The 24,841-nt window shown below is 34.4% G+C and overlaps 2 protein-coding genes across 6 annotated transcripts; one reads left to right on the top strand and one right to left on the bottom strand.

Moving 5' to 3' along the window:
• Positions 1-4,866: 4,866 nt before the first annotated feature.
• On the top strand, positions 4,867-8,421 carry LOC147397597 (FCS-Like Zinc finger 14-like). Its single transcript, XM_086449394.1, has 2 exons — positions 4,867-5,741; positions 8,003-8,421. The coding sequence occupies exons 1-2, from the start codon at positions 5,182-5,184 to the stop codon at positions 8,160-8,162; spliced, it is 720 nt and encodes a 239-aa protein (XP_086305520.1). The 5' UTR covers positions 4,867-5,181; the 3' UTR covers positions 8,163-8,421.
• Positions 8,422-16,043: 7,622 nt separating this feature from the next.
• LOC147397596 (RNA-binding protein 208-like) lies at positions 16,044-23,835 on the bottom strand. Of its 5 annotated transcripts, none has more exons than XM_086449388.1 (13): positions 23,678-23,835; positions 23,306-23,525; positions 22,318-22,379; positions 21,863-21,965; positions 20,104-20,180; positions 19,584-19,645; positions 19,372-19,459; positions 19,045-19,120; positions 17,471-17,501; positions 17,225-17,347; positions 16,967-17,052; positions 16,687-16,860; positions 16,044-16,598 (listed from the first exon to the last, which is right to left on the bottom strand). In XM_086449388.1, the coding sequence occupies exons 2-13, from the start codon at positions 23,420-23,422 to the stop codon at positions 16,275-16,277; spliced, it is 1,323 nt and encodes a 440-aa protein (XP_086305514.1). In that variant the 5' UTR covers positions 23,423-23,525; positions 23,678-23,835; the 3' UTR covers positions 16,044-16,274. The 5 variants fall into 5 exon arrangements, with proteins under 5 accessions (XP_086305514.1, XP_086305518.1, XP_086305515.1 ...); XM_086449392.1 differs by having other exon boundaries at positions 17,228-17,347; XM_086449389.1 differs by having other exon boundaries at positions 23,306-23,530; positions 23,678-23,825.
• Positions 23,836-24,841: the final 1,006 nt, after the last annotated feature.

The raw sequence follows: 24,841 nt of genomic DNA, 5'->3' as shown, positions 1-24,841 counted from the left end.
AGAAAAAAACTTTCACTAACATACAATTTTGAATCATTTTATTTTTCTTTAAAAGAAAATAGAAAAAGAAATGAGGGTGTCTATTAAGAAAATAGAGTTGTTATTGGCACCCCAACTTTTACTTATCACTCCCAAATTAACAATAAAGAAAATAAATAAATGATTGAAAATAAGTAAAAGTTTTGGTGTGAATAGAAACTCTCTCTTTTTCTTTTTCTTTTTCTTTTTTTCCTAAATGAATTTAAGAAATTACATGAGTCTAATCATAATTTTAAAAAAATATTGAAATTGTTTCAACTTTGAACAAGCTTTATAATGGTAAGATAAATAATTGGGTATGATAAATAATGTTTGAATGGTGTTGCAATGTTTAATTGGGTATGATAAATAATTTAACTAATTGGAGTGTAATAAGTAAAAGTTGGGGTATTATAAAAGTTAGTGGGATGAACAATAAAAAACTCTCCATTTTATTTTCTCCCAAAAGCCCCACAAGAATGTTATGAGAAGCTTCCCTTTCGTTAATTATTGGGTCAAATCATACAACAGGTGGGAGGAGCTAATATTTTTCTTAAATTATTAAGAGTCTTGTAAAACGTGTGCCTAGGGCACACATTAAAGTGCAATAAATACACTTTGAAAATTGAAATTTCAGGGTATTTTGATAAATAAATAAAAAATTAAAGATATTTTTCATACAAAATCCAATTTTCAAAGTGTTTTATATTTATTGTCCATTAAGAGCACACTTTAACAAAATCCAATTATTAAACGACTAAATGGACCCTTATAAAAATTAAATAAACAATATTTTAACGAGTGGGTAATTAAGAAATTCAAAAAACAAATCCCACTATCATTACTTTTTATTTGGGCCATTAATGATGGTTTTAAGATTAATTAAAACAATTATTAGCACCATATAATATTTTAATGTTTCTTTTTCTCATTTGATGTGTATATGACTCCGTGTTTCAGCGAAAATATTATCCCAAAGAGGAGATTTTGATGTTGATCAGTAATACCTTTGTCCAGTGTAAAGGTGTCCAATAATGCCACGTAGGCCTAAGAATGTTTGGTCCGGACTTTGGTGAGTCTACCCACCAAAAACAGACTAATTTTGGAGGGTATTTCCTATAGATTCTCAAATGAAAAGATCTTCTAATATATATATATATAGGATCAGGTTCAAACGACAACCATTTCAACACACATATAGACAACGTGTTTTGTCTTATATGGGAAAAAATATTTGGAATGGGCTGATTTTTTGTGAGGATGATCTCTGTGGTGAGGAGATCATCCTTGCCAAAAATCAGCTCATTCCAAAACTTCTAGACCATCCAATTTTTATTGAAAAATTATAGACCGTCCAATTTTTGTAAATCAATTTTGATGGGGTTACAAGTTTTGGAATGGGATGATTTTTTGGCAGGATGATCCCCTCATCACAGAGATCATCCTCACAAAAAATCAGCTCATTCCAAACATTTTTGCCCATATAAGACAACACATTGTCTATATGTGTGTCGCAATGTGTGTTGCAGGAACATATATATATATATATATATATATATATATATATATATATATGGGTCGGGTTCCGTATACCCCTATTACGACTCACATTACGACATACCATTTTGTCTTATATGGGCAAAAATGTTTGGAATGCGCTGATTTTTTGAGAGGATGATCTCTATGGTGAGGAGATCATCCATGCCAAAAATCAGCTCATTATGAAACCTCTAGCCCCATGTTTACAAGTTGAAAATTTTTAGACTGTCCAATTTTTGTAAATCAATTTTGATGGGATTAGAAGTTAATGGAATGGGATGATTTTTTGCCAGGATGATCCCCTCATCACAGAGATCATCCTCATAAAAAACCAGCCCATTCCAAACATTTTTACCCATATAAAACAAACCGGTGTGTTGCAATGTGAGTCGTAATAACCTTGTCCTATATACATATATATATATAGGGTCGGTTCCGTAGACTCACATTACAACTCACATTGCAACACACCGTTTTGTCTTATATGGGCAAAAATGTTTGGAATGGGCTGATTTTTTGTGAGGATGATCTCTATGGTGAGGAGATCATCCTTACCAAAAATCAACTCATTATGAAACTTCTAGCCCCATGTTTACAAGTTGAAAATTTTTAGACCGTCCAATTTTTGTAAATCAATTTTGATGGGGTTAGAAATTTTGGAATGTGATGATTTTTTGCTAGGATGATCCCCTCATCACAGAGATCATCCTCACAAAAAATCAGCTCATTCCAAACATTTTTGCCCATATAAGACAAACACGTTATCTATATGTGTGTCGCAATGTGTGTTGCAGGAACCCAACCATATATATATATATAGGTCAGGTTCAAACGACAACCATTTCAACACACATATAGACAACGCGTTTTGTCTTATATGAGAAAAAATGTTTGGAATGGACTGATTTTTTGTGAGGATGATCTCTGTGGTGAGGAGATCATCCTTGCCAAAAATCAGCTCATTATGAAACTTCTAGACCGTCCAATTTTTGTTGAAAAATTATAGACCGTCCAATTTTTGTAAATCAATTTTGATGGGGTTACAAGTTTTGGAATGGGATGATTTTTTGCCAGGATGATCCCCTCATCACAGAGATCATCCTCACAAAAAATCAGCCCATTCCAAACATTTTTGCCCATATAAGACAAACACGTTGTCTATATGTGTGTCGCAATGTGTGTTGCAGGAACCCGACCCTATATATATATATGGTCAGGATCCGTAGACACGTAAAGTTACAATGTGTTTTATTTTATATAGGCAAAAAGATTTTAAATTGGCAGATTTTTTGTGAGGGTGATCTTTATGGTAAGGGGATCATCCTTACAAACCCAGTCCGAAATTTCTAATCTCATTAAAAGTGATTTTATAAAAATTGGACGATTCATAATTCTTCAACTTGTAAACTAGCATTAGAAGTTTTAAAATAAGCTGATGTTTGGTAAGGATCATATCTTCACCATAGAGATCATCCTCATAAAAAATCAGTCCATTCTGAACCTTTATGTCCATACAAGACAAAACACGTTGTGACTTTATGAATAACTTTATGTGTAGGTAGATCCTGACCCATATATATGGATCTTTAGGAACCTTGTTTTTTAAATTTTCTATTATATTATTTTGCAACTATCATCATTGTTATTAAAATAAATTATTTTTTATGAGTAAAAAATTACTTATAATTCGTAAGATCAAATATTTTTTTATGGGTACTACTTACCATACCCTCAGTTCACACGAAGTCTATTAATTTTAAGGTGTTTTAGACATGTCCCTCCATATTTAGATGAATATTGGAAATACCCATGTTTCAAACACGATGATATATTCTTTAATTATGATTTGAAAAATTAATAAATAACATAAATGCCCTCATCTTCAATTTCTTGTAGAAAATCATTATTTTGTCTATCCAAAAATCCATAGCTTTCTATTAATCAAAGCTCTCATCTTGTTCTTAGGTTCAAAGGTACGCAATCTTACAATAGAAAATGATGAGGGTGTCTTAGAGATTAAATATGGTTGGTTAGAGAAGAAAAATAAACAAGTTTATATATTAGAGATCGAAGATTAGAATATTTAGTTCATTTTTATTAGTATTTTAGAGAAGACTGAGGTCAAGGGACTTTGTCATCTGTTTGAAAACATGGGAGCATCTTAAATATTTTTCAAAACAAGAAGGGCTTTGTTTAAATCACCCTTAATTCTATAATCATGAATATGAAAAAGATATACATCCAAATAGAATTGACCTGAGAGAGAGACTTTTGGATTTGCCCCTCAATCAACTAACAAGTGTGTGGTGCACAAATCTTCCCCATATTTTCACCCTCATTAGTCCAACTCATGATAAGCTCTATGACAATGTATTTGCCCTAGATATTTAGGATTGTTGAAATTGTTAACATATTTCATAAAATCTTAATTTTGGTGAAAATATATTTTCTTCGAAAATATTTGATTTGATTTGGAAAAATCTCCCCAAGTTGATTATTAATTTAAGAGTGTAACAGTACGCTTAACTGAGAATTTGATTAAAAACCTTTCCTCTAACAAGAAAAAATATTTTCTAAGAAAGTAGGGTTGGGAATATTTATCTAAAAAAAGTACATAATTATATACCAATAAATTATAAAAATATCTTTATATTACACATGCTACCAGTTTATATTTTCACAAATGATTGTCTTAAAAGTCATCTGACACTGAGATGATTCATTCGATTATCTAAGTATCGATCTATGAATGAGATGAGACCATAATATTGAGTTTGTGATTTTCCTTTGATTCGTCGAATATTCTTCTACTTACTTCTTTTTCTTCTATTTTTCTTTGATTTAAGGATTTTCACAATCGTCATCGTATCATCTAAGATAATGAAATAAGTTGAACAGGTCACCTCGATATCGTTTAGAAAAAAATTGTTAAATGGATTTTCAAAAGAATTGACAAGTATTAATTATGTTTAGTAGACTCTCTTATATAAGTTGTGCACGCAGGCCTATATGTTTTAAATCTAATCAAAATGTGCCACATAAACATCGTTCCTAGCTATAGAAACGGCACATCGTTCTGGATCCCTATTCTTTTCAAAATTGAAAATCATGATGGAAACCACATGGAAATAAGCCCAATACTTTATAATTATGTAATAAAGTATCATTAATGTGTATATAATAATTACAATTGCATAAGAACTTCAGGACAAATTACAAAAGATAGTTATTAATTTAAAATATTATTTTTCTAATTTTAAAATTATAAATCAATTTCAAATGTGTTTATATTCTCGTGAGATCCAACAAATGGAGAGAGAAGAAAGAAAGGTGGTCTTCTTCAGAAAGCCATCTCTCTCTCTCTCTCTCTCTGTCTGTCTGTCTGTAGAACTCCTCTAAATATGGAGGAACTTTTACAGAAACTGCTAGTGTGTCTTCTCTAGTACTCCACCTAAGTTTAGACGATTTCTCTCTCTCATTCTGTCTCTCTTATTTGAATTTAATACTGTACGGTGTTACCATCTAAATTTAGAAAATTGTCTCTCACTGAGACACGCACCAAAATCCTCTAAGCTATATATTTTGGACTGCTAAGAGAGATTCACCCAAGAAATCTCGATCATCATGTCGGATTCCTCAAGAAAGAAGAGGCCCTCTATCAATCTATCCCTTTTCACCAATATATCTGAATCTTTTTCATCCGATCAAGGCTCTAAATCTCCATATTCGACCAAATCACCAAGGGATTTCGAAGGAGGAGTCGTTGGGCTTGGAATCGTAGCCGCCATGAACGAATTGAACGATACCCATGAAGCTTTTTCTCCAACTAAAACTACTAGAGCTGCTAAGATAGCGGTTTCACCAAGATCACAGCCGATTCCAATAGTTTCAGCTAAACCGGTAGCGAAATTTAGAGAACCCAATTTAGAGAAAGATGAAATGGAGTTATCTGAGAGCTATACATGTGTGATTTCTCATTTTGGGAATAAAAATTCAGTACAGAAACGTGAATACTTTGATAAACCTGATGGAAATAATGGTAATTTCTGGGGAAATTCAGGGGTGTTCTTCGCTTCTCCGCCAAAGTATTCAGAAGCTGTGACAGTGTTTAAGGATGCAGATTTCTTGAGTTATTGCCATCTTTGCAGGAAGAAACTTCATGGGCTGGATATTTTCATGTACAGGTATAAAGAGAAAAAAAAAATTGAACTTTTTATTTGACAAATTTTCCTTTTTAGTAATTTAATTATATTTTTGATAATGTTAGATTTGTCGGTTTAATTGAATTTTGATTGTTACAGATATTTCTGGGTCTGGGTTATTGGTTGGTTTTAAGTTTATATAGATTTTAGCTGCTTTTATTGTATTTGCTTTGATCTTCTATGGAAAACTTTACTTCTTGAGTGATTTGTGAATTGGAATTTTGGATTGATCATGTCTTGGCTCATGTAATTTTAGATCTGTTGATAAATTTAGTAACCATTTAGAGTTCTTGACACCATGTTTTGGTTTATGGGTAGTTTTTGAAATAGATTTCGGAGCACCTATAAACTTAGTAGGTGTCTTTACTTTGTATGATTTGGTTGTCAAAGCATTTGATAAAGGTCATTGGTTTGGTTTGTTGTAATCGATTTTTGCATCTGTTTTCTAATTTTTTTTGTTCTTTATGTATGGATGTCGATCCACATTAGTTTTGTTGTAGTATGAACATTTGTGAAGTTTCAATGGATTTGAAACACAATTGTGTGTATGTCTTGCCTGTTTTTTTTTCCCGGTCCTGATACAATCTTCAAAATCTTATTGTAATAATTATTGCCTTGAGGTACATGTGGCTTACACCTTGAGGTGAGCCACAAAGTTCTGGCCTTGAGGATTAACCTTGATTGGTTTATTAGAAATCTACACCTCAACTGATCGCGATATAAGCCTCAAGTCATGGTTTGAAGCACAGATGAGGTTTGATCCTTGACTCTGCAAGCACATATATGGACTGAACATGTTATATTTCCCCTCTATTTTCCTAAAATAATTCCCTATAAATTGGTTTGTTGGTAGAACCTATGACTGGTAATACCACAGAACCTAAGTTCAATACCCATCATCATCTCCTTGTCTATCAAGGGAAAAAAAGAATAATAAAAAAATCTATACTTGAAGCAACCGGAATGGAAATGTCTTTAGCATCATATTCCTCCTGCAATTTACACTCAAATTTTGTGTACATCATAGTCTTAGTGGTTCTTGCAATGGTTCCATGGTGCAAGTTGAGGTTTCTCCATTTCATCAGGTCTTTGGGAACTAGAAGACATTCATGAGAGCCGGAAAAGCTTAAAATCTTGGGATTTGTGTGAGAAGTAAGAGATTTCTAAGCTTACAATCCGGCAAATCCGGATTTTGAATTCTCTTGTGGAAACATGAAGCATATGCAATCTTAGTTCTAGCCTCGAGTCATCCTCGAAATTCTAATTACTTTGTTAGTCTCTTTTTTCTCCATTATTAATTTCTAATTTTTCTTTGGAGTACTAGCTGGCATTCCATCAAAGTTTAGTGGTTTTAGTAAGTAAGTTGCCTGTCGATCTACTCCAGGAAAATATGATCCTTGGCACTCTTTTGTTTTATCTATAAATGTGCGTATGGTCTAAAATTTTTGCTGTCGTTAGCCGATTCACTTCGTCTTCCATGGACATTGTGCAGTTATAGTAGTTTCACTTTCATTTGGTAAGTAAGCTTGAAATCTCATGGTTCCAAAACAGAACACCAATGTTGAGCTACATGATTTACTCCAAAGAGTTCGTATAAGAACTCTTTTTGAATTAATGTAATCTGCATTGTAGATCTACTTTTGTCCAAAGCAGTCCTCTGATCTCCTTCCATGTTTGTTATAGAAAGCAGATTTCTAAAGGGTATAATCTGTAACAGAGTTTTCTCTTCATGGTGGAATTGGTGTGGATCCATGGGCATTCCTCAATCCATCCTGAGGGAACCAGTAAAATCTGTGTTTTCTTTGTGATGTATATTGGTTTATTTTTTCTTCTTTATTATTTTTTGATCGATTTCTCTGCGTAGGACTCATAATTTGGTGGTGCATTTGGGGATGGTGTATTTGTGTTTAGATCACACTTTGGTCTTTTCTCTCTAGATGTGATTCTTCTGGGGACTTAGTATTTGGAATATTAAAAAAAATCGACACGACTCTTGTTTGTTTTCTAATTTTGATGATTCACTTGGGGTAAGTTACAGTGGGGAAAACTCAAATTCGAATTTTCGCCTCTAAATTTGTTGTATCTTATAGAGATAAACTGTTGTTGGGGAAAATCCTTGTGGGTTTCGATTGTTTTTTAATATGATTACTCGTGGTTCTTGTTGGCCTTAAATTTAGTGATTCTTGTGAGTATAATTTAGTGTCATCTCTATTCACTTAACGTGACAAATCTTTGTTTTGCAGAGGGGATAAAGCCTACTGTAGCGCGGAATGCAGAGGCAAACAAATTCTAAGTGATGAGCGCAAAGAGAATTGCAGGTCCGAAGCACTGAAGTCATTCGACTACTCTGTCTCTCCTTGCTCCGCACCGAGGCTCTTTTCGGTTGGGATTGCGGTAGCTTAATTACTCAAAACAAGTAATCAATATATATAAATAAAGACAAAAAGAAGCAACTTAAACATGCACCCAATAAATAATCGGCATCACCGGCCTAGAAGAGTGAGGAGTATTTGAGCCAAGTTATTTGTCGTAGATCGCATTCTGCAAGGCAAATCCTGAATGGAGAGAGTATTATGGAGTTTGTTTGAACCTAGAGAGAGAAAGAAACTAGATTTGAATTTTCTAGATATGTTATTACTAGTTTTAATATGCTTTTTCTTGATATTGTTCTAGTTGTATCTCATATATATATATATATATATATATATATATATATATATATATATTATATATATATATATTATAATTTAGAATGTTAATTAATATGTGTGATCATTACATTAGTTAGCATTATAAAGTAAGTTTCATACTCTTACAAGAGAACTGAGACAAGTCTTTTGGAAAGCAGTCGGGGGGGGGCCACTTCGTAAGTGCGTTCTGCACCAAATCGAACATTTGGTGAACCATATTTTTCAACACTTTCTACTACAAAAGCAAGAAGCCAAAAATGGGCCCAAAAAGCAGTTGAAGACTTTTGAGTCCTAGTTCAAAAAATTTAATAACTTCTAATTCCCCCCAAACCCACCCACTCTCTATAAAGGGCATTATTGTCATTTTTACAAATTTTAGTCTAAAGAATCTTTGTTTTTTTGTTTTTTTTCCTTGCAAACAATCATTTCTACTTCAAAATCTCAAAAAAGCAAGGCTGCCCAAACTAAGGGGGCGATTGATTCAGCTTCTTAAAACTGCTGTCAGCTTCTGCTGTCTAAATCTGTTGTCTGAATCTGCTGTCTGAATCTGAAAAGCTGAAAAACTTGTTTGATAGAGCTTTTTAAAACTGCTGTGCTGTTGACTAGAATCTGACTGTGGACTGTTTGATACAGCTTCTAAAATCTGCTGTAGTAGGGTAAAATGACCAGAATGCCCTTAAGGTTGATAATGCAACCAGAATGCATAAAAATTGCCAGAATACCCCTATATATATATATATATATGTATAATTACACTAAATATATATATAAATATAATAAAATTATATAAAAAATTAAAAAAATAATTATTTTAATTTTAAAATGTTTATAAATCTATAAAAAATTATAGAAAAATTTATAATTCTATAGAAATTTCGGCAGCATCTCCTCTTAAAAATAGACATATAAAATTTTCCTGATAAATGAAATACCTGCATAATACACAATCCAACATAATGTACGCAGAATGCATTAAAAATTACTAAAATACCCCTATAAATATATAATTACACTAAATATCGATAAATATAATAAAATTCTATAAAAATTTCGACAGCATCTCCTCTTGAAATTGAACATATGAAATTTTCCTGATAAACAAAATACCTGCATAATATTCAATCCAAATTTCACATTTTACATAACGCATCTACATTACATCGTATATACACCACACATCCACAACCACCAAATTTTGGCAGTATTTCTATTCAGCCTAAATCGATCACGGCCTACTCAAGACCCATCTTACACTTCTCTTTCATGCATTTGGGACAAATCATCTGTCATCTCTTTTGGCCAATCACTATGCATCTCATTAGCAAATCAACTTTTCAATGGGAACTCATCTTACAAGATGATCTCATCAAAAGCACCTTGGTGACTCTCTTCCTCAATGGTCATGAAGGTTGTTTAATTCAACATAATTACAATCATCATGGATTACTGTAAAATTTAGAGAGGCTATTAGAATAGTAAATATAATGCATTGTAATAAGATGTGTTGGGATCATCTAAGATTTTGACAAAATTAAAGGGTAATAAGAATCCTATATTTCCAGTCAACTCTATAAAAAGTATAATATTTTTAAAACTTATGTTACCACTTGGGGGAACATGTGCCCCTTAACGTCAGTATAGAGTAATAGACTAACAATGTAATTCAAAATGATATACAAGATAGGCCTTAACATATATACCGAACATTTTTCCATTAAAAGTAGCAAACCCACTCAAGTAGATAAAGATGAAGATGAAAAAAATAGAAATTTATAATATGGCATAAGGTTAGCCAAGCAAAACAGATTCACACATGCCTTATTTATCTATATAAAAGATGTTGAAAAGGATAATTGTTTAAAGTATTTTAAAAAATTATTAAGAAACAAGAAAACCTAAGAGGTGAGATGCCTACAAAGGAAGAAAGGAAAAAAAAATGAGAGTATTCTTCCCCATTATCAATGAGAACTCATTTAAGACAAAAAAATCTCCAAAAATCTATATAAAAAATAAATATAAAAATCAACAACCGCCGCCTTTGATTCTAATTCAAAGGGTACATCTTTTCTTTTTTATAAGTGAAAGTTTTATTAAAACGAGAAAAGGGTGGTCAACTAAACCAACCCAAAGGGGCTATATTAAACTCGTGCTTGTGATGTTCAAGCTACATTAGAAGTACATCATGACCACGAGTTATAAGTGAAGCTTTCTAAATGCATATGCAGCCAAACCAAGATAGAATACCTAGGCCATCTCATATCACAGGATGGAGTTGTTGTTGATCCACAAAAGATTGCAAACATTGCATCTAGCAAATTAATAGAGGCTATTTTGATCCAAAATGAACAGCCCCTTGCATTCAAGAGTAAGGCATTATCTAGACAACATTTGGTACTATCTAATTACAAGAAAGAGATGCTTGTAATAATACATGCTATAACAAAATGGATACCTCATCTACTTGGATGACAATTGAAGATACGAAATCATTGTAGCTTCAAGTATTTTGTGGAGCAACGAATCACCGTCGTTGTTATTATTATGAAATTCTTTATCGAAAGGGGACTACCAACACAGTTGTTGAGAGAAAGTCATTAGGGTGTTACTGTAGAAGGGTGTAAAATAGAAATTCTTTAAAAATTCTAAGAGCATGGAACCTGAATTACACCCAAACTATTCTCCTATTGCATTTTTTTTTCACTCGTCCTTTTTTCCCCCAATTTTTAAACAGACTACAATCATAAATTCCGAATAATGAACCCAATTACAAATCTTTGCCCTAAATTACTAACTATAAACTAAACCATCCAATCAATAAACCTTAATTAGATGTTCTGGACTAGAAATCAGTAAAATCAACTGGTGTCACTAATCTGATCCAGAAGAAATTAAAAAATAAATATCTAATTAGATAAATCTTCTTCTAGGTGATCTAATACGTTGAATCCCTCATGTATGTACCCTACAATTGACAACTAAATGATCTAACAGTTCAAGCTCCTTAAGAATGTGAAGATAAGCTAAATTAGAACCCTAACAGAAAATTTTCTGTTAATCTAACCATCAATATGCAATTTCTACAAGAATTATTCACAAAAATTGAAATCGATGAGAGAGAGAGAGAGCTCACAGAGATTGGAAAAAAAGGTTCCGATCAGAAAAATGGGTAAACGGAGGGATTGATGTCGATCTGACTTCGAATCGTCGTAGTCAATGCCGTCGATAGCAAAGGGGGTCATCAATGGCGTCGATTTTTGTCGCTGTCTTGATCGGGGTTGGGTTCAACCATGAATGTTGGGTTCATCGTCGATGGGTTTCAAATCAAATGGGTTTACCGTCGTCGTCTTCGATGGGTTTTGATGGGTTTCGCTTGAACGTCGTCGTCGTCGTCGTCAATAGATTAATCGGTGCTGTGTGATGGTGGTCGTCGTCGAGGAGAACAGTTGCCGCTGCTGTGAAATCGAAGGGTGAAGACGTATTCGATGAACGAGAGTGATTTTAATCGCGGACAGACGATGGAATTTCTAATTTGTGAAAGGGTATTAAAGACATTTCACATAGCTGCGTTTTAACGCTGATGCGCGAAGCGTCTTTCATCCGCTTTTCAAAACAGCGGTAAAAATGGCTAAATTGCGTTAAAACGCACCAAACGCAATTTTTAAATGTTGTATCAAACACACAAAATAATGTAAACCGCCGCTTTTTAACGCAAACGCTGGAAAATTTGCGTTTTGAAGCGCAATCAATCGCCACCTAAGGGGGCGATTGATTCAGCTTCTTAAAACTGCTGTCAGCTTCTGCTGTCTAAATCTGCTGTCTGAATCTGAAAAGCTGAAAAACTTGTTTGATAGAGCTTTTTAAAACTGCTGTGCTGTTGACTAGAATCTGACTGTGGACTGTTTGATACAGCTTCTAAAATCTGCTGTAGTAGGGTAAAATGACCAGAATGCCCTTAAGGTTGATAATGCAACCAGAATGCATAAAATTGCCAGAATACCCCTATATATATATAATTACACTATATATATATATATATAAATATAATAAAATTATATAAAAAATTAAAAAAATAATTATTTTAATTTTAAAATGTTTATAAATCTATAAAAAATTATAGAAAAATTTATAATTCTATAGAAATTTCGGCAACATCTCTCTTAAAAATAGACATATAAAATTTTCCTGATAAATGAAATACCTGCATAATACACAATCTAACATAATGTACGCAGAATGCATTAAAAATTATTAAAATACCCCTATAAATATATAATTACACTAAATATCGATAAATATAATAAAATTCTATAAAAATTTCGACAGCATCTCCTCTTGAAATTGAACATATGAAATTTTCCTGATAAACAAAATACCTGCATAATTTCAATCCAAATTTCACATTTTACATAACGCATCTACATTACATCGTATATACACCACACATCCACAACCACCAAATTTTGGCAGTATTTCTATTTAGCCTAAATTGATCACGGCCTACTCAAGACCCATCTTACACTTCTCTTTCATGCATTTGGGTCAAATCATCTGTCATCTCTTTCGGCCAATCACTATGCATCTCATTAGCAAATCAACTTTTCAATGGGAACTCATCTTACAAGATGATCTCATCAAAAGCACCTTGGTGACTCTCTTCCTCAATGGTCATGAAGGTTGTTTAATCATGAAGGTTGTTTAATTCAACATAATTACAATCATCATGGATTACTGTAAAATTTAGAGAGGCTATTAGAATAGTAAATATAATGCATTGTAATAAGATGTGTTGGGATCATCTAAGATTTTGACAAAATTAAAGGGTAATAAGAATCCTATATTTCCAGTCAACTCTATAAAAAGTATAATATTTTTAAAACTTATGTTACCACTTGGGGGAACATGTGCCCCTTAACGTCAGTATAGAGTAATAGACTAACAATGTAATTCAAAATGATATACAAGATAGGCCTTAACATATATACCGAACATTTTTCCATTAAAAGTAGCAAACCCACTCAAGTAGATAAAGATGAAGATGAAAAAAATAGAAATTTATAATATGGCACAAGGTTAGCCAAGCAAAACAGATTCGCACATGCCTTATTTATCTATAAAAGATGTTGAAAATGATAATTGTTTAAAGTATTTTAAAAAATTATTATTAAGAAACAAGAAAACCTAAGAGGTGAGATGCCTACAAAGGAAGAAAGGAAAAAAAAATGAGAGTATTCTTCCCCATTATCAATGAGAACTCATTTAAAGACAAAAAAATAAACAACCGCCTTTGATTCTAATTCAAAGGGTACATCTTTTCTTTTTTATAAGTGAAAGTTTTATTAAAACGAGAAAAGGGTGGTCAACTAAACCAACCCAAAGGGGCTATATTAAACTCGTGCTTGTGATGTTCAAGCTACATTAGAAGTACATCATGACCACGAGTTATAAGTGAAGCTTTCTAAATGCATATGCAGCCAACCAAGATAGAATACCTAGGCCATCTCATATCACAGGATGGAGTTGTTGTTGATCCACAAAAGATTGCAAACATTGCATCTAGCAAATTAATAGAGGCTATTTTGATCCAAAATGAACAGCCCCTTGCATTCAAGAGTAAGGCATTATCTAGACAACATTTGGTACTATCTAATTACAAGAAAGAGATGCTTGTAATAATACATGCTATAACAAAATGGATACCTCATCTACTTGGATGACAATTGAAGATACGAAATCATTGTAGCTTCAAGTATTTTGTGGAGCAACGAATCACCGTCGTTGTTATTATATGAAATTCTTTATCGAAAGGGGACTACCAACACAGTTGTTGAGAGAAAGTCATTAGGGTGTTACTGTAGAAGGGTGTAAAATAGAAATTCTTTAAAAATTCTAAGAGCATGGAACCTGAATTACACCCAAACTATTCTCCTATTGCATTTTTTTTTTCACTCGTCCTTTTTTCCCCCAATTTTTAAACAGACTACAATCATAAATTCCGAATAATGAACCCAATTACAAATCTTTGCCCTAAATTACTAACTATAAACTAAACCATCCAATCAATAAACCCTAATTAGATGTTCTGGACTAGAAATCAGTAAAATCAACTGGTGTCACTAATCTGATCCAGAAGAAATTAAAAAATAAATATCTAATTAGATAAATCTTCTTCTAGTTGATCTAATACGTTGAATCCCTCATGTATGTACCCTACAATTGACAACTAAATGATCTAACAGTTCAAGCTCCTTAAGAATGTGAAGATAAGCTAAATTAGAACCCTAACAGAAAATTTTCTGTTAATCTAACCATCAATATGCAATTTCTACAAGAATTATTCACAAAAATTGAAATCGATGAGAGAGAGAGAGCTCACAGAGATTGGAAAAAAAGGTTCTGATCAGAAAAATGGGTAAACGGAGGGATTGATGTCGATCTGACTTCGAATCGTCGTAGTCAATGCCGTCGATAGCAAAGGGGGTCATCAATGGCGTCGATTTTTGTCGCTGTCTTGATCGGGGTTGGGTTCAACCATGAATGTTGGGTTCATCGTCGATGGGTTTCAAATCAAATGGGTTTACCGTCGTCGTCTTCGATGGGTTTTGATGGGTTTCGCTTGAACGTCGTCGTCGTCGTCGTCAATAGATTAATCGGTGCTGTGATGGTGGTCGTCGTCGAGGAGAACAGTTGCCGCTGGCTGTGAAATCGAAGGGTGAAGACGTATTCGATGAACGAGAGTGATTTTAATCGCGGACAGACGATGGAATTTCTAAATTTGTGAAAGGGTATTAAAGACATTTCACATAGCTGCGTTTTAACGCTGATGCGCGAAGCGTCTTTCATCCGCTTTTCAAAACAGCGGTAAAAATGGCTAAATTGCGTTAAAACGCACCAAACGCAATTTTTAAATGTTGTATCAAACACACAAAATAATGTAAACCGCCGCTTTTTAACGCAAACGCTGGAAAATTTGCGTTTTGAAGCGCAATCAATCGCCACCTAAGTAACTTGTAAATAAAGCTTAACAAGAGATGGTCAAAAGTCAATATGATAATAGACGACCAACAATATATAATATATTAGTATTTTATTTTCCAGAATGATGGAAAATGCAGTGGTGAACGGTGTGTAGTTGTGTCCAGATTCTGCTGTTGTAATAGCCATAATCTAATTACAATGATATACTCAACACATGCATGATGGAGCCTCTTTTATAGTGATAGAGAATCAATCAGGTACCAAGTTTTAGTGTTAATTCTGTGCAAGAAAAAAATAAAGAAAGAAAACTCACTGATTCTTTGTTCGTGGGCTTTGAGCTTGAATGAGGTTTCTATAAAGCAAGCCCTAACTGACCCAATCTCATAATTTGGGCAATTAAGGATAGAATGGTTAAGGGACTATCATACTGAACCAAAATAATTTCTCAAGACCCAAAATGAGCTTGGCAGAATTGTGTGCATGTGTGTATTTAGGTCCCACCCCCCATCAATAGTCTGGTTCTGAGCGAAGACAACCATGAAATATGAAACACGATAGAAAACTGAAGCCCTCTCAAGTTAAAATCCCATCCTAGCACAAAAATGATCGCCCTAACAAATTGAGTGACCAGCCAGCACGCATATATATCCAATAATATTACATAATCCAATCTTTCACAAAACTAAAACCAAAACCCAAAACCAAAAACAGTGAATCTCATCAGGTACAACATGTCAAGAAAATTTTTAAAAACAAAGAAAACAAAAATAAATAAGATCAATTCTACTATGTCGTCAAAATCTTAAAAGACCAATGCCGAAGATGATATCATGACCTGCCTTTAGTGCCACTAGTAGTACATGAGCTGCTGCTGACCCAAAGAATTGTTTGCATAACCATCGTACATGGCCTGGGATCCACTAGAGTTCAAACCCATGGAAGCTTGGGCAGCTGCAAGACCCTGCTGTCCAGCCATCTGCACAAGTGCCTGGCTTGATAGGCCTGTTCCAGCAGCAGCTTGGCTTAAGGCAAGTTGGCGCTGATATGCCAACAACTCTCCTGCTGAATAGCCCTGATTCATGCCAGGAGTTGGAAGGATCTGGTATGGTGGGACAGGAGGAGGTAGTGGATTTGAAGTAGTCCCTGGAGGAGTTGGCTTGCTACCCCAAGAGCACTGCAACCACAAACATATAGGAACTTCTTTTTAAATAAAAAAAAAATCTAAACTTACGAGCAGGGTTGGAGACCGTTGTATGGCTTACCTTCATGGATTTTCCACACACTATCCTTCCGTTGGCCATCTGGATGGCCAAGGTAGCTTCTTCATGGGTGTGGTACCTGACAAATCCAAACCCTTTATCTCTCTGAACACGCACATCCTCAATGGCTCCAGCCCCAAGGTTATGGAACTGACGATGAAGTTCAGCTTGAGTCACCTGGGAGCAGACGCAATCATCAGACATACATAAAATCAATGCCTTACAAAGATTATGCTACATAAGATCAACCTGCGCTCTGATTTTCCTTTTCTAATTTTAATACCTCATGAGCAAGGTTCCCAACATAGACAGTAGTATATGCCGGGTTGTTCTCTGGGGCCTCCTCATTTGCATTTTCTTGGCATCCATCTGTATAAAAAAGGAGATTAGTGCCCAAAACTTCCCCAACAAGCCTTGTGCGTGCAAAACAAGGAGACTATGAAATATGAATAGCGTGTGCATGAGCTACTTCTCTAGATGCTCAAGAAAACATGCATAATATGTTTGGGCCTTGTTTATTCCGAGAATAAGAGACCCATACCACCTGAAGATCCATTTGTAAGTACAACCGCATTTTGATTATCATTGTTTTGCTTGTCTTCATTAGCGCCAGCCCCCTTAGCTGCCCAGTTGCATCTTATTTGCCTATTGCCAAGCCATTTTCCTGCAAGAAAGGATGACAATCTCAGGTAAAATATGGTGTAGGTGTTTCATGTTTCACTCCTTTAAAAGAAAGAAAATGGCAAAACGCAATAAAAAGAAAGAAACAGGTACTTAGAGGCCTCACCAGTCAAATCATTTATAGCACTTTGAGCATCCTGCAAACAGTCCCAGGACAAAACACAATTAACATAAGTTACCCAATATTATCCATCCTGAGGGATTCATTCCCCCACAAAATTGACTCAGAATGACTGTGATTGATGATGATGAACAAGAAAACATGGATCCAACTGGTCTGGAAACAATTTTTTTTTTATTAAGGTGTCCAAGCAGAGCTGAGGTTTCAAGCATGCTAATGAAACAATGTGGAAATCTGTTCATCACCTTCTCATTCATTGTAGGTGGATTGTGAGATTTGGTCCTATTTTCTCTCTCTTTGGTGTCACGAGGTGCCTACCTAAAATACCTTGGCTCCCAATTCAGGAGTTGGCTCACCCTCGGGTTTTCATGCTCTATTACCAAGAGAACTTTGTAGAGTTTAATGCCTTTTTGCCATCTGTTGGGGAATGTGGAAAGAAAGGAATACTAGAGTTTTTGAGAATAGAACAATAAAGTCGGGATATCACTATTTCAATCATGGGTTTCATCTTTTTTGGTGAAGGTTTTTTAAGGAATTCAAGAGTGTTTTCTTTGAAGGTTTTTTGGGTAGATGGGATTGGGTTTGTAATCTTTATGCATGTTGAGCAGTGCTTGTTGGTAGTGGATCTCCCACCGGGCATTTGTATCTTCAGGAGGACATCTAGACCTCCTCATTTTATGGATTTAGTGAATATTTACCTATCAAAAAATAAAAGGGAGTTTCCAGTTATAAGGAGATGTGCACCAGGGTCAATCTTTAGTCCATAATTTTATTTATTATCTTTGCATTGGTTATAAATGATGTATGTTATTTGCAGATGATGTACTGTTGGTCGACAAAATTAGGAATGATGAAATGCAAAACTAGGATTATGAAAATAAACCTTGCAATCAAGGGTTCTAACATATATATATATATGACCGAGACAATGTACGCAATGCAACTTTAGAGAGGACACTTATAAAGATGAGCTGATAAAGTTGATGGGCACAAAGTTACCACTTCAATTGTTTAGGTAGAATCATCCATACAAATGGAGGGAAAGAGAGATTGACAAGGATGTGTGACCTATAGAATTAGTATTGGGTAACTAAAGGGATCTGCTTTTGAAGTATCATGTGCCTAATGTGTTGCAATCAGCTAAAGATGTTTTTTAAGACAACAATTTGGCAACTGCTTTATGGAGATGAATGTCGGGTAGTCGAGTTACAACATGTTCATACAATAACAGTAGAAGAAATGATGATATTGAAAAGGATGAGTGATAAGCTAGGGAAAAAAAAACTAAACAACAAGCACATATGAGGCAATCCAAATAGCTGCAAATACAAGATAAAGTCTAGTGATAAGATTTAAGCCAATATAACAAAAACCAACGATGACACCGGTGCTCTGGTGTAGATTGAAGGCTCTAAAAGAAGGAAAGAGAAAGATCAAAAGTGATGTAATTGGGGAATTAAGAAAATATCTAAAGACAAGTGCTTTGACAGAAGATACAGCTCTACGTAGAGTAGAATAGTGATCATCATGAACCATGATCACAATGATTATAATAATACCTGTTGATTACGGAAAGAAACAAAGCCGAATCCTCTCGATCGCCCGGTTTTATGATCCCACATAACCCTTGCGTCCCTACAAACAATGACCAAGCACATCAACATCTGCTAAAAAAAAAGATATTCAATGTGTATGGATCTCCAAAAAGGAAGGCTTATTAAGCAACGAGATCTTCAAAACTAACCTTGTAAATAAAAGAAAATTACAAGTACCAAGTCATAAATAAGGGACAGTTTAATACAGCTAACTAGAAAATTATGAGTTGGCAGCAGAAACATTGCAACCAAAATATAATAAGAAAATCTTACAAGCAATGAGGAACTTACGAACAGGTAGGATAGACTGAGAAGCATGCATATAAAGTTGCATCAGTAACCTCAGCACTCAAATCACCCACGAAGATATTGAAGTGACCTGAAGAGTAAAAAGTAAATGCTAAAGTGTAGTACTGTTGAAGACATACAGGGAGAGGAAAGGACAGTCCACAGTCAACAAATAAAAATAAAAAGGCAATGAAAGGATCAAAGCAAATAGTAACCTGAAGTATCCTCTCGTTGGCCACTTGCATATGCCCAATTCACCTTAATTGCCTGACCATAACTGTAAATGAGATAATTTTTTTAATTAATCAATGGAAGCCCTATATTTCCATCAGACCCTATATTTCCATCAGTTTTTCTTTCTTTCCAACAATAAATTTTTACCAATGAACATTCTTTTATTTTATATATGTATTTATATGTTTTATGGTCAAAGGTGAATGTTATATCTATTACACCTGTCTGCTGATGCAAACAACGGGTGCGCTTACAAGTTAAAGCTGCCTACCTTCCATGCAAAGCCATTATTGCAAGAACCACATAAATTCGATGTATAGTAACCTTTCTTTCATTTATTTATTTATATTTCAAATAATGTTCATCCTTGACATAGCAAAAACCGACAATTAAACTACAACCTTGAGGTTGAATGCATTTTTCCTTAAGCATTTAAATTTTTTGATAAGTTAAGGATGAACATTATCCATCATGCCTGGTACAAAATACAGGTGATCTTACAGCTGCCTTCCATGCAACGACATTATAGCAAGAGCCGCAGACCTCCGATCATGGTAGTCCACAAAGCCAAACGATGACTACATGAATAAACAATTGAACAATCTATAAGTCAAAAGAAGCTATTAACAATAAAAACAGCAAAGCGGGAGTTTAAACCATAGATACCATGCATAGGAAGACAAATAAAATTTGGTATATACATGTGATGGAGCCGTTTATTACAAAGACTGAAAGACATACAATAAGGTCATTTATAAATTTAAAAAAAATGAAAAGTAATAAATTTGCTTCATTATTAAAAAATATTGATTATACACTTGTTTTACAGGGGTAATGCCCACAAATTTACATGCTTGGACTAAATTTATACAAGGTATCAAATTTGAATTTGTTGAAAGTAACATAGTCAAATCTTGCAATTTCCTTGCATTTTATCACAATGGAATAATGTATGGTAATTTGCAAACATGACTGCCAGGGTGAATTTCTGAGCAGCCATCTCATAGAATACTCATTCATCAAACAAAACAAAGTAAAATTAGAGAGAAGAGAGGAAATGAGAATACACAAGATTTTCTTTCGGGTTAATTGTGGATGTGAAACAGTCACATTAATCTTATCCGGAAAAAAAAAAAAAAGAACAATCACATCAAAGAATCACACATAGGATTACTTTTAGTGTAGATTTAGAAGCCATTTTCAAAGACTACACCTCTGCATTGGCATTTGAAATCACCTCCAATTCACTCCCAACTCAGCATGATGCCTGAAGTCAGAACCAATTGGACTCTAGAGTCACCCGATAACTGCCAATCCTAAAATTCTAAATGAAGCTACCCCTACTGGTTTATGTGTTCAAAACACTCAAAGCTGGTGCCAAATTCTTCGTAAATGAAACCCAAAAAATCAGACAAAAAGAACAAGGCAACATGTCTGGCAATCCTAATATATGCACTAAGGAGATACAATTCTACACACAACCGGAACTTTGGATTTAGTTCAAATCCTACACATGTGCTATACAGGTACATTGCTTAGTTAGAAGCATCCATGCACCATAATTGAGGGAAAATTAATAGCGTCCTTTTAAATCTATCCATTGCCCAGTCAATTGCTTCAAAACCCCAAAGTGTTTGATAGTTAAACCGCTGTTTTTTTCCCTTGAGTCCATCTCACGTGTCATTCTTAGCTTACAAAATAAGGCTTAGAGTATCATGGTTGCTCAAGTTTGTCCATCTATCTTATAACAAGAAGGCAGATCCTTTGATGTTCTTACAGTGATACCAAAGAGAAATTCATTATTTAATTAGCTGAAAATATAAGTAGTTGACTCTGCAACATACTGTAGACCTTAAACCAATTAGGTACATATCTTGAAATGATTTACACCCCAGATATGTCAGGATATATTTTTTCTATTGGTTCAGGATATAAATTTTAACAATGTGATCACAAAATACAAAGACGGAATTGACAGATTAACCAGATATGGCACTGCCAACTAACATGTTAGAGAATCTAATATAGTTGGGTGATTATTAAAGCATTTCCCCAGAACAGGCAGTAAAATAGGGTGATCACTGGACACAATATTAACAACAATTGCAATACCTTCAACAAATGACTAGACAAATACAATTATACTGATCCCATATGGCATGGGGTTTATCTTATTGTACGAGACCACAGTTAAATTATAATCCACGCATAATCAAGAAAAATAAGTGATCACAAGGATGTAAAGCTGATTTAAATGAACCTTATCTTTCCTAATAAGCTTGCATCCTTCAAGTGGACCAGTACTCTGGAAAACCTCTGCGAGAAGGCTCTCCGTAACATTGCCATGGATATTGCCTACATACCTGATTCAGCATATTGACACGAAAGTAAGCACACGATACTAATAGCGAATAAACTAAATGCATGCCATATCATTCAGCACTTCCAACCACTGCACAATTATCTCTAAGGGCTTGAAGAGCCACACGGCAAAAGGAAAGAAATAGATGTGCCATAGACCATAGATCAAGTAAGCCTGACCCAATCATGAAATTGAGGACTGTAAAAGTTTACTCATGAGTCATGAAATGTACATATAACAGCCTGTTCAGAATACATGCCCCTCAAAAGCATAAAAAATGATAGTAAGAAACTAGCGAAGGAGACGGGGCAAGGAAAGGAAAAAAAAAAAAAAAACTTTTACATAGAACTCACACACTGCGGCATGAAGATGGATCAAACCCAGGAGGCAGATTTCCACTTGGAACCGGCTCCATCTGCAAAATATAAAAGTAAAAAAAAATAAAGCCTAGAAAATCTAAGTGGGTTTCCTAAACAGAGGCAATGAGAATTCAAAAAATCAAAAAAGAAAAGGACCTACAAGGCGATAATCCATCTTCCTAGGACCCATTCGTCTATAAGTATCTAATAAAACTGAGCCCACACCCTAAAATGAAGAAAGAAAAAAAATGGCCCCAGCTCCTTGATTCTAAAATAAGTTCCTAACACAATACAAAATAACACCAAATAAATGCATTCATTATTTTACGAATTGAAAAATATGACTTCAAACGTGCATACCAAAATAAGAAACACTATAAAAGGACGCAAAAATACCCTCAAATAATAGTAACTCCAAAATGAATAAGTGGTCTCCAAAAGAAAGCCGAATACATACATCTAGATGTGAAATACAAATTACTTTTCAATTTCCTAACATCATTAACCATAAACCATGGAACTTTGCAACAATATAAAAAGAATAACATCAGAATAGATAGAGTTCTCCTTCATGAGAAAATCTAGAAGCCACATGCCTTGTTGAAACTGGATTTATGTTGAAAATGCTGAATAGTTGGGAAAAGGAGTGCAATTGATGATGATTAAGAAAATCATGAAAATTTATTTCACAATTTCATTTTTTTTTTCAATTTTCCAAGTGCAACATGTAGAGGAAATTTCCCTTGGAGATCGAAAAAGATAAGATTTTTCTTCTTTTTTTAATATCAACTTCGAGTGTAAATCACTTTTCACATCACAGTATATATCTTAAAAGGTGATTACTGGAACATAAATCTAAATAACTTAGATAACACTGCATTAAAATTTATACGTCTAGAGAACCCAAACCAAAACAATCTATGATTGTAACTTCACCAAAAATTGATAAAAATGAAGGAAAAAAAATGGATGGAGATCAAACCTGTGACATTGCAGCAGCGATAACGCCAGGATGGTACATCTGTTGCTGCTGCTGAAGCAGAGCTTGCTGCATTAGGGCTTGTTGCTGTTGTTGCTGCTGCTTCAACCTCTGCTGCATTTTCCCCAAATTTACAATTTTCTCTTATTTCTCCCGAGATGATTTCTTACCAGAACCCGTATAAATCTCTGATTAAACAAACCTACGGAAGAAACCCAGGAATCTATCCTACAAATAAGAGAAAATTAAAAAAAAAAAAAAGATTTCTACAGATTTTCTCTGATCTCTGGTTCTATGTGAAGATCAGAGAAATCGAAGAAAAATTTCTCAATAAAGCAAGAAAAACAAACAGATAGCAGATCTACAAATCCAAACCTAGGGCAAAAGAAACGAAGAGATCTGTGGATTTTTTTAACTCTGTGGGTAGATGTTTGGTTTGTGCGATTGTGGAGAGTGAGAATGTTAAAGCGACAAGAAGTTTTTGGGAGTATTGGCAAGAATCATGTATTTAGTTAATCAGGATGGTCGAATAAGCTGACTTCGTACAAGAGAAGTCTTTTCACCTAAATTCAGATCGATCTGATTATAACCGTCCGATTCCTGGATAGTAGAATTAGCCGGAACGTTGGATCATTCGTGGATTGAGTTTCGATCAAGAGATGGGGTCCACAAGTTGGACAGACCTTAAATGACGTACGCATGTGGTTGCTTTACTTCAGGAGAAGGAATGCTGGACAATTTTGTTTTAGAGTTGCGATCCAGACCGATGTCCCATTCCTATAGATAGGAACGTTGTCTAGCTGCCACGATTTAATTGGAAAACAAGCACGTTGGGCTGCGTGGACGGCTTAGTTAAGAGCCCTAGGTATTTTGAACACCAACTAAAGATTGCCAAGTAGACATCGTTCCAGTTTGATAAGAACAGGTCAGCGTATAGGATCCTGAGTGTTTTGTTACAGCCCAGGAGGTGCCATCCTATTTGTATCCACTTAATAAAAAAAAAAACAAAAGGAAAAAGTTACTTAATGCACCCTGCAAAGAGGGTTTTTTTTTTTTTTCTTTTACCCTAAGAGTATCCCAACTTAGGTGAGACTAGTCTACGTGGTGGCCACATGCACCATTCAATCCTGTCATGTGTTATAATAAATAAGTAGCCACTTTATACACGGAAGAGTATTTAGAGATTTGAAATCACAACTTAGGGAGCAAACCCAACTCAGTCTCAAAGATTGACTTCTTTCTGCATCCCCTAACTTTTCTTTCTCCATTAATGACCTCTCACCCCTATGAATTGATGAGATCAATGTTTTAAATTGTTAACGATTCAAATTTTTGAAATCAACCTTTTACAATTGTTAAGATCATCGGTCGTAAATTATCAATATGGACTTCTAAATGTAAACCATTGGGATCAATGTTTCAAATTGTCGAGATCAATCTTTTTACAATTGTTGGTTTCGATTCTCAACGTTTGAACATGAATTATTGAGAACAAGGTTTCAAATTGTTGAGTTCTATCTTTTTACAATCGTTGGTCTC

The sequence above is a fragment of the Akebia trifoliata genome, chromosome 8, assembly GCF_017979445.1.
Source record: "Akebia trifoliata isolate Shusen 1 chromosome 8, ASM1797944v1, whole genome shotgun sequence".
NCBI lineage: Eukaryota > Viridiplantae > Streptophyta > Magnoliopsida > Ranunculales > Lardizabalaceae > Akebia > Akebia trifoliata.
The sequence above is the reverse complement of the archived record's forward strand: the minus strand, read 5'-3'. Positions and strand labels throughout refer to the sequence as shown.

What these genes read in the sequence shown, in the direction of transcription:
- LOC147397597 (XM_086449394.1), top strand. Translation starts at nt 5,182, where the DNA reads ATGTCGGATTCCTCAAGAAAGAAGAGGCCCTCTATCAATCTATCCCTT. An exon ending in CTGGATATTTTCATGTACAG is followed by an intron (nt 5,742 to 8,002) that starts GTATAAAGAGAA and finishes TTTGTTTTGCAG; the next exon opens with AGGGGATAAAGCCTACTGTA.
- LOC147397596 (XM_086449388.1), bottom strand. Translation starts at nt 23,422, where the DNA reads ATGCAGCAGAGGTTGAAGCAGCAGCAACAACAGCAACAAGCCCTAATG. An exon ending in TCGCTGCTGCAATGTCACAG is followed by an intron (nt 22,380 to 23,305) that starts GTTTGATCTCCA and finishes TATATTTTGCAG; the next exon opens with ATGGAGCCGGTTCCAAGTGG. An exon ending in TGTGTGGAAAATCCATGAAG is followed by an intron (nt 16,599 to 16,686) that starts GTAAGCCATACA and finishes TTGTGGTTGCAG; the next exon opens with TGCTCTTGGGGTAGCAAGCC.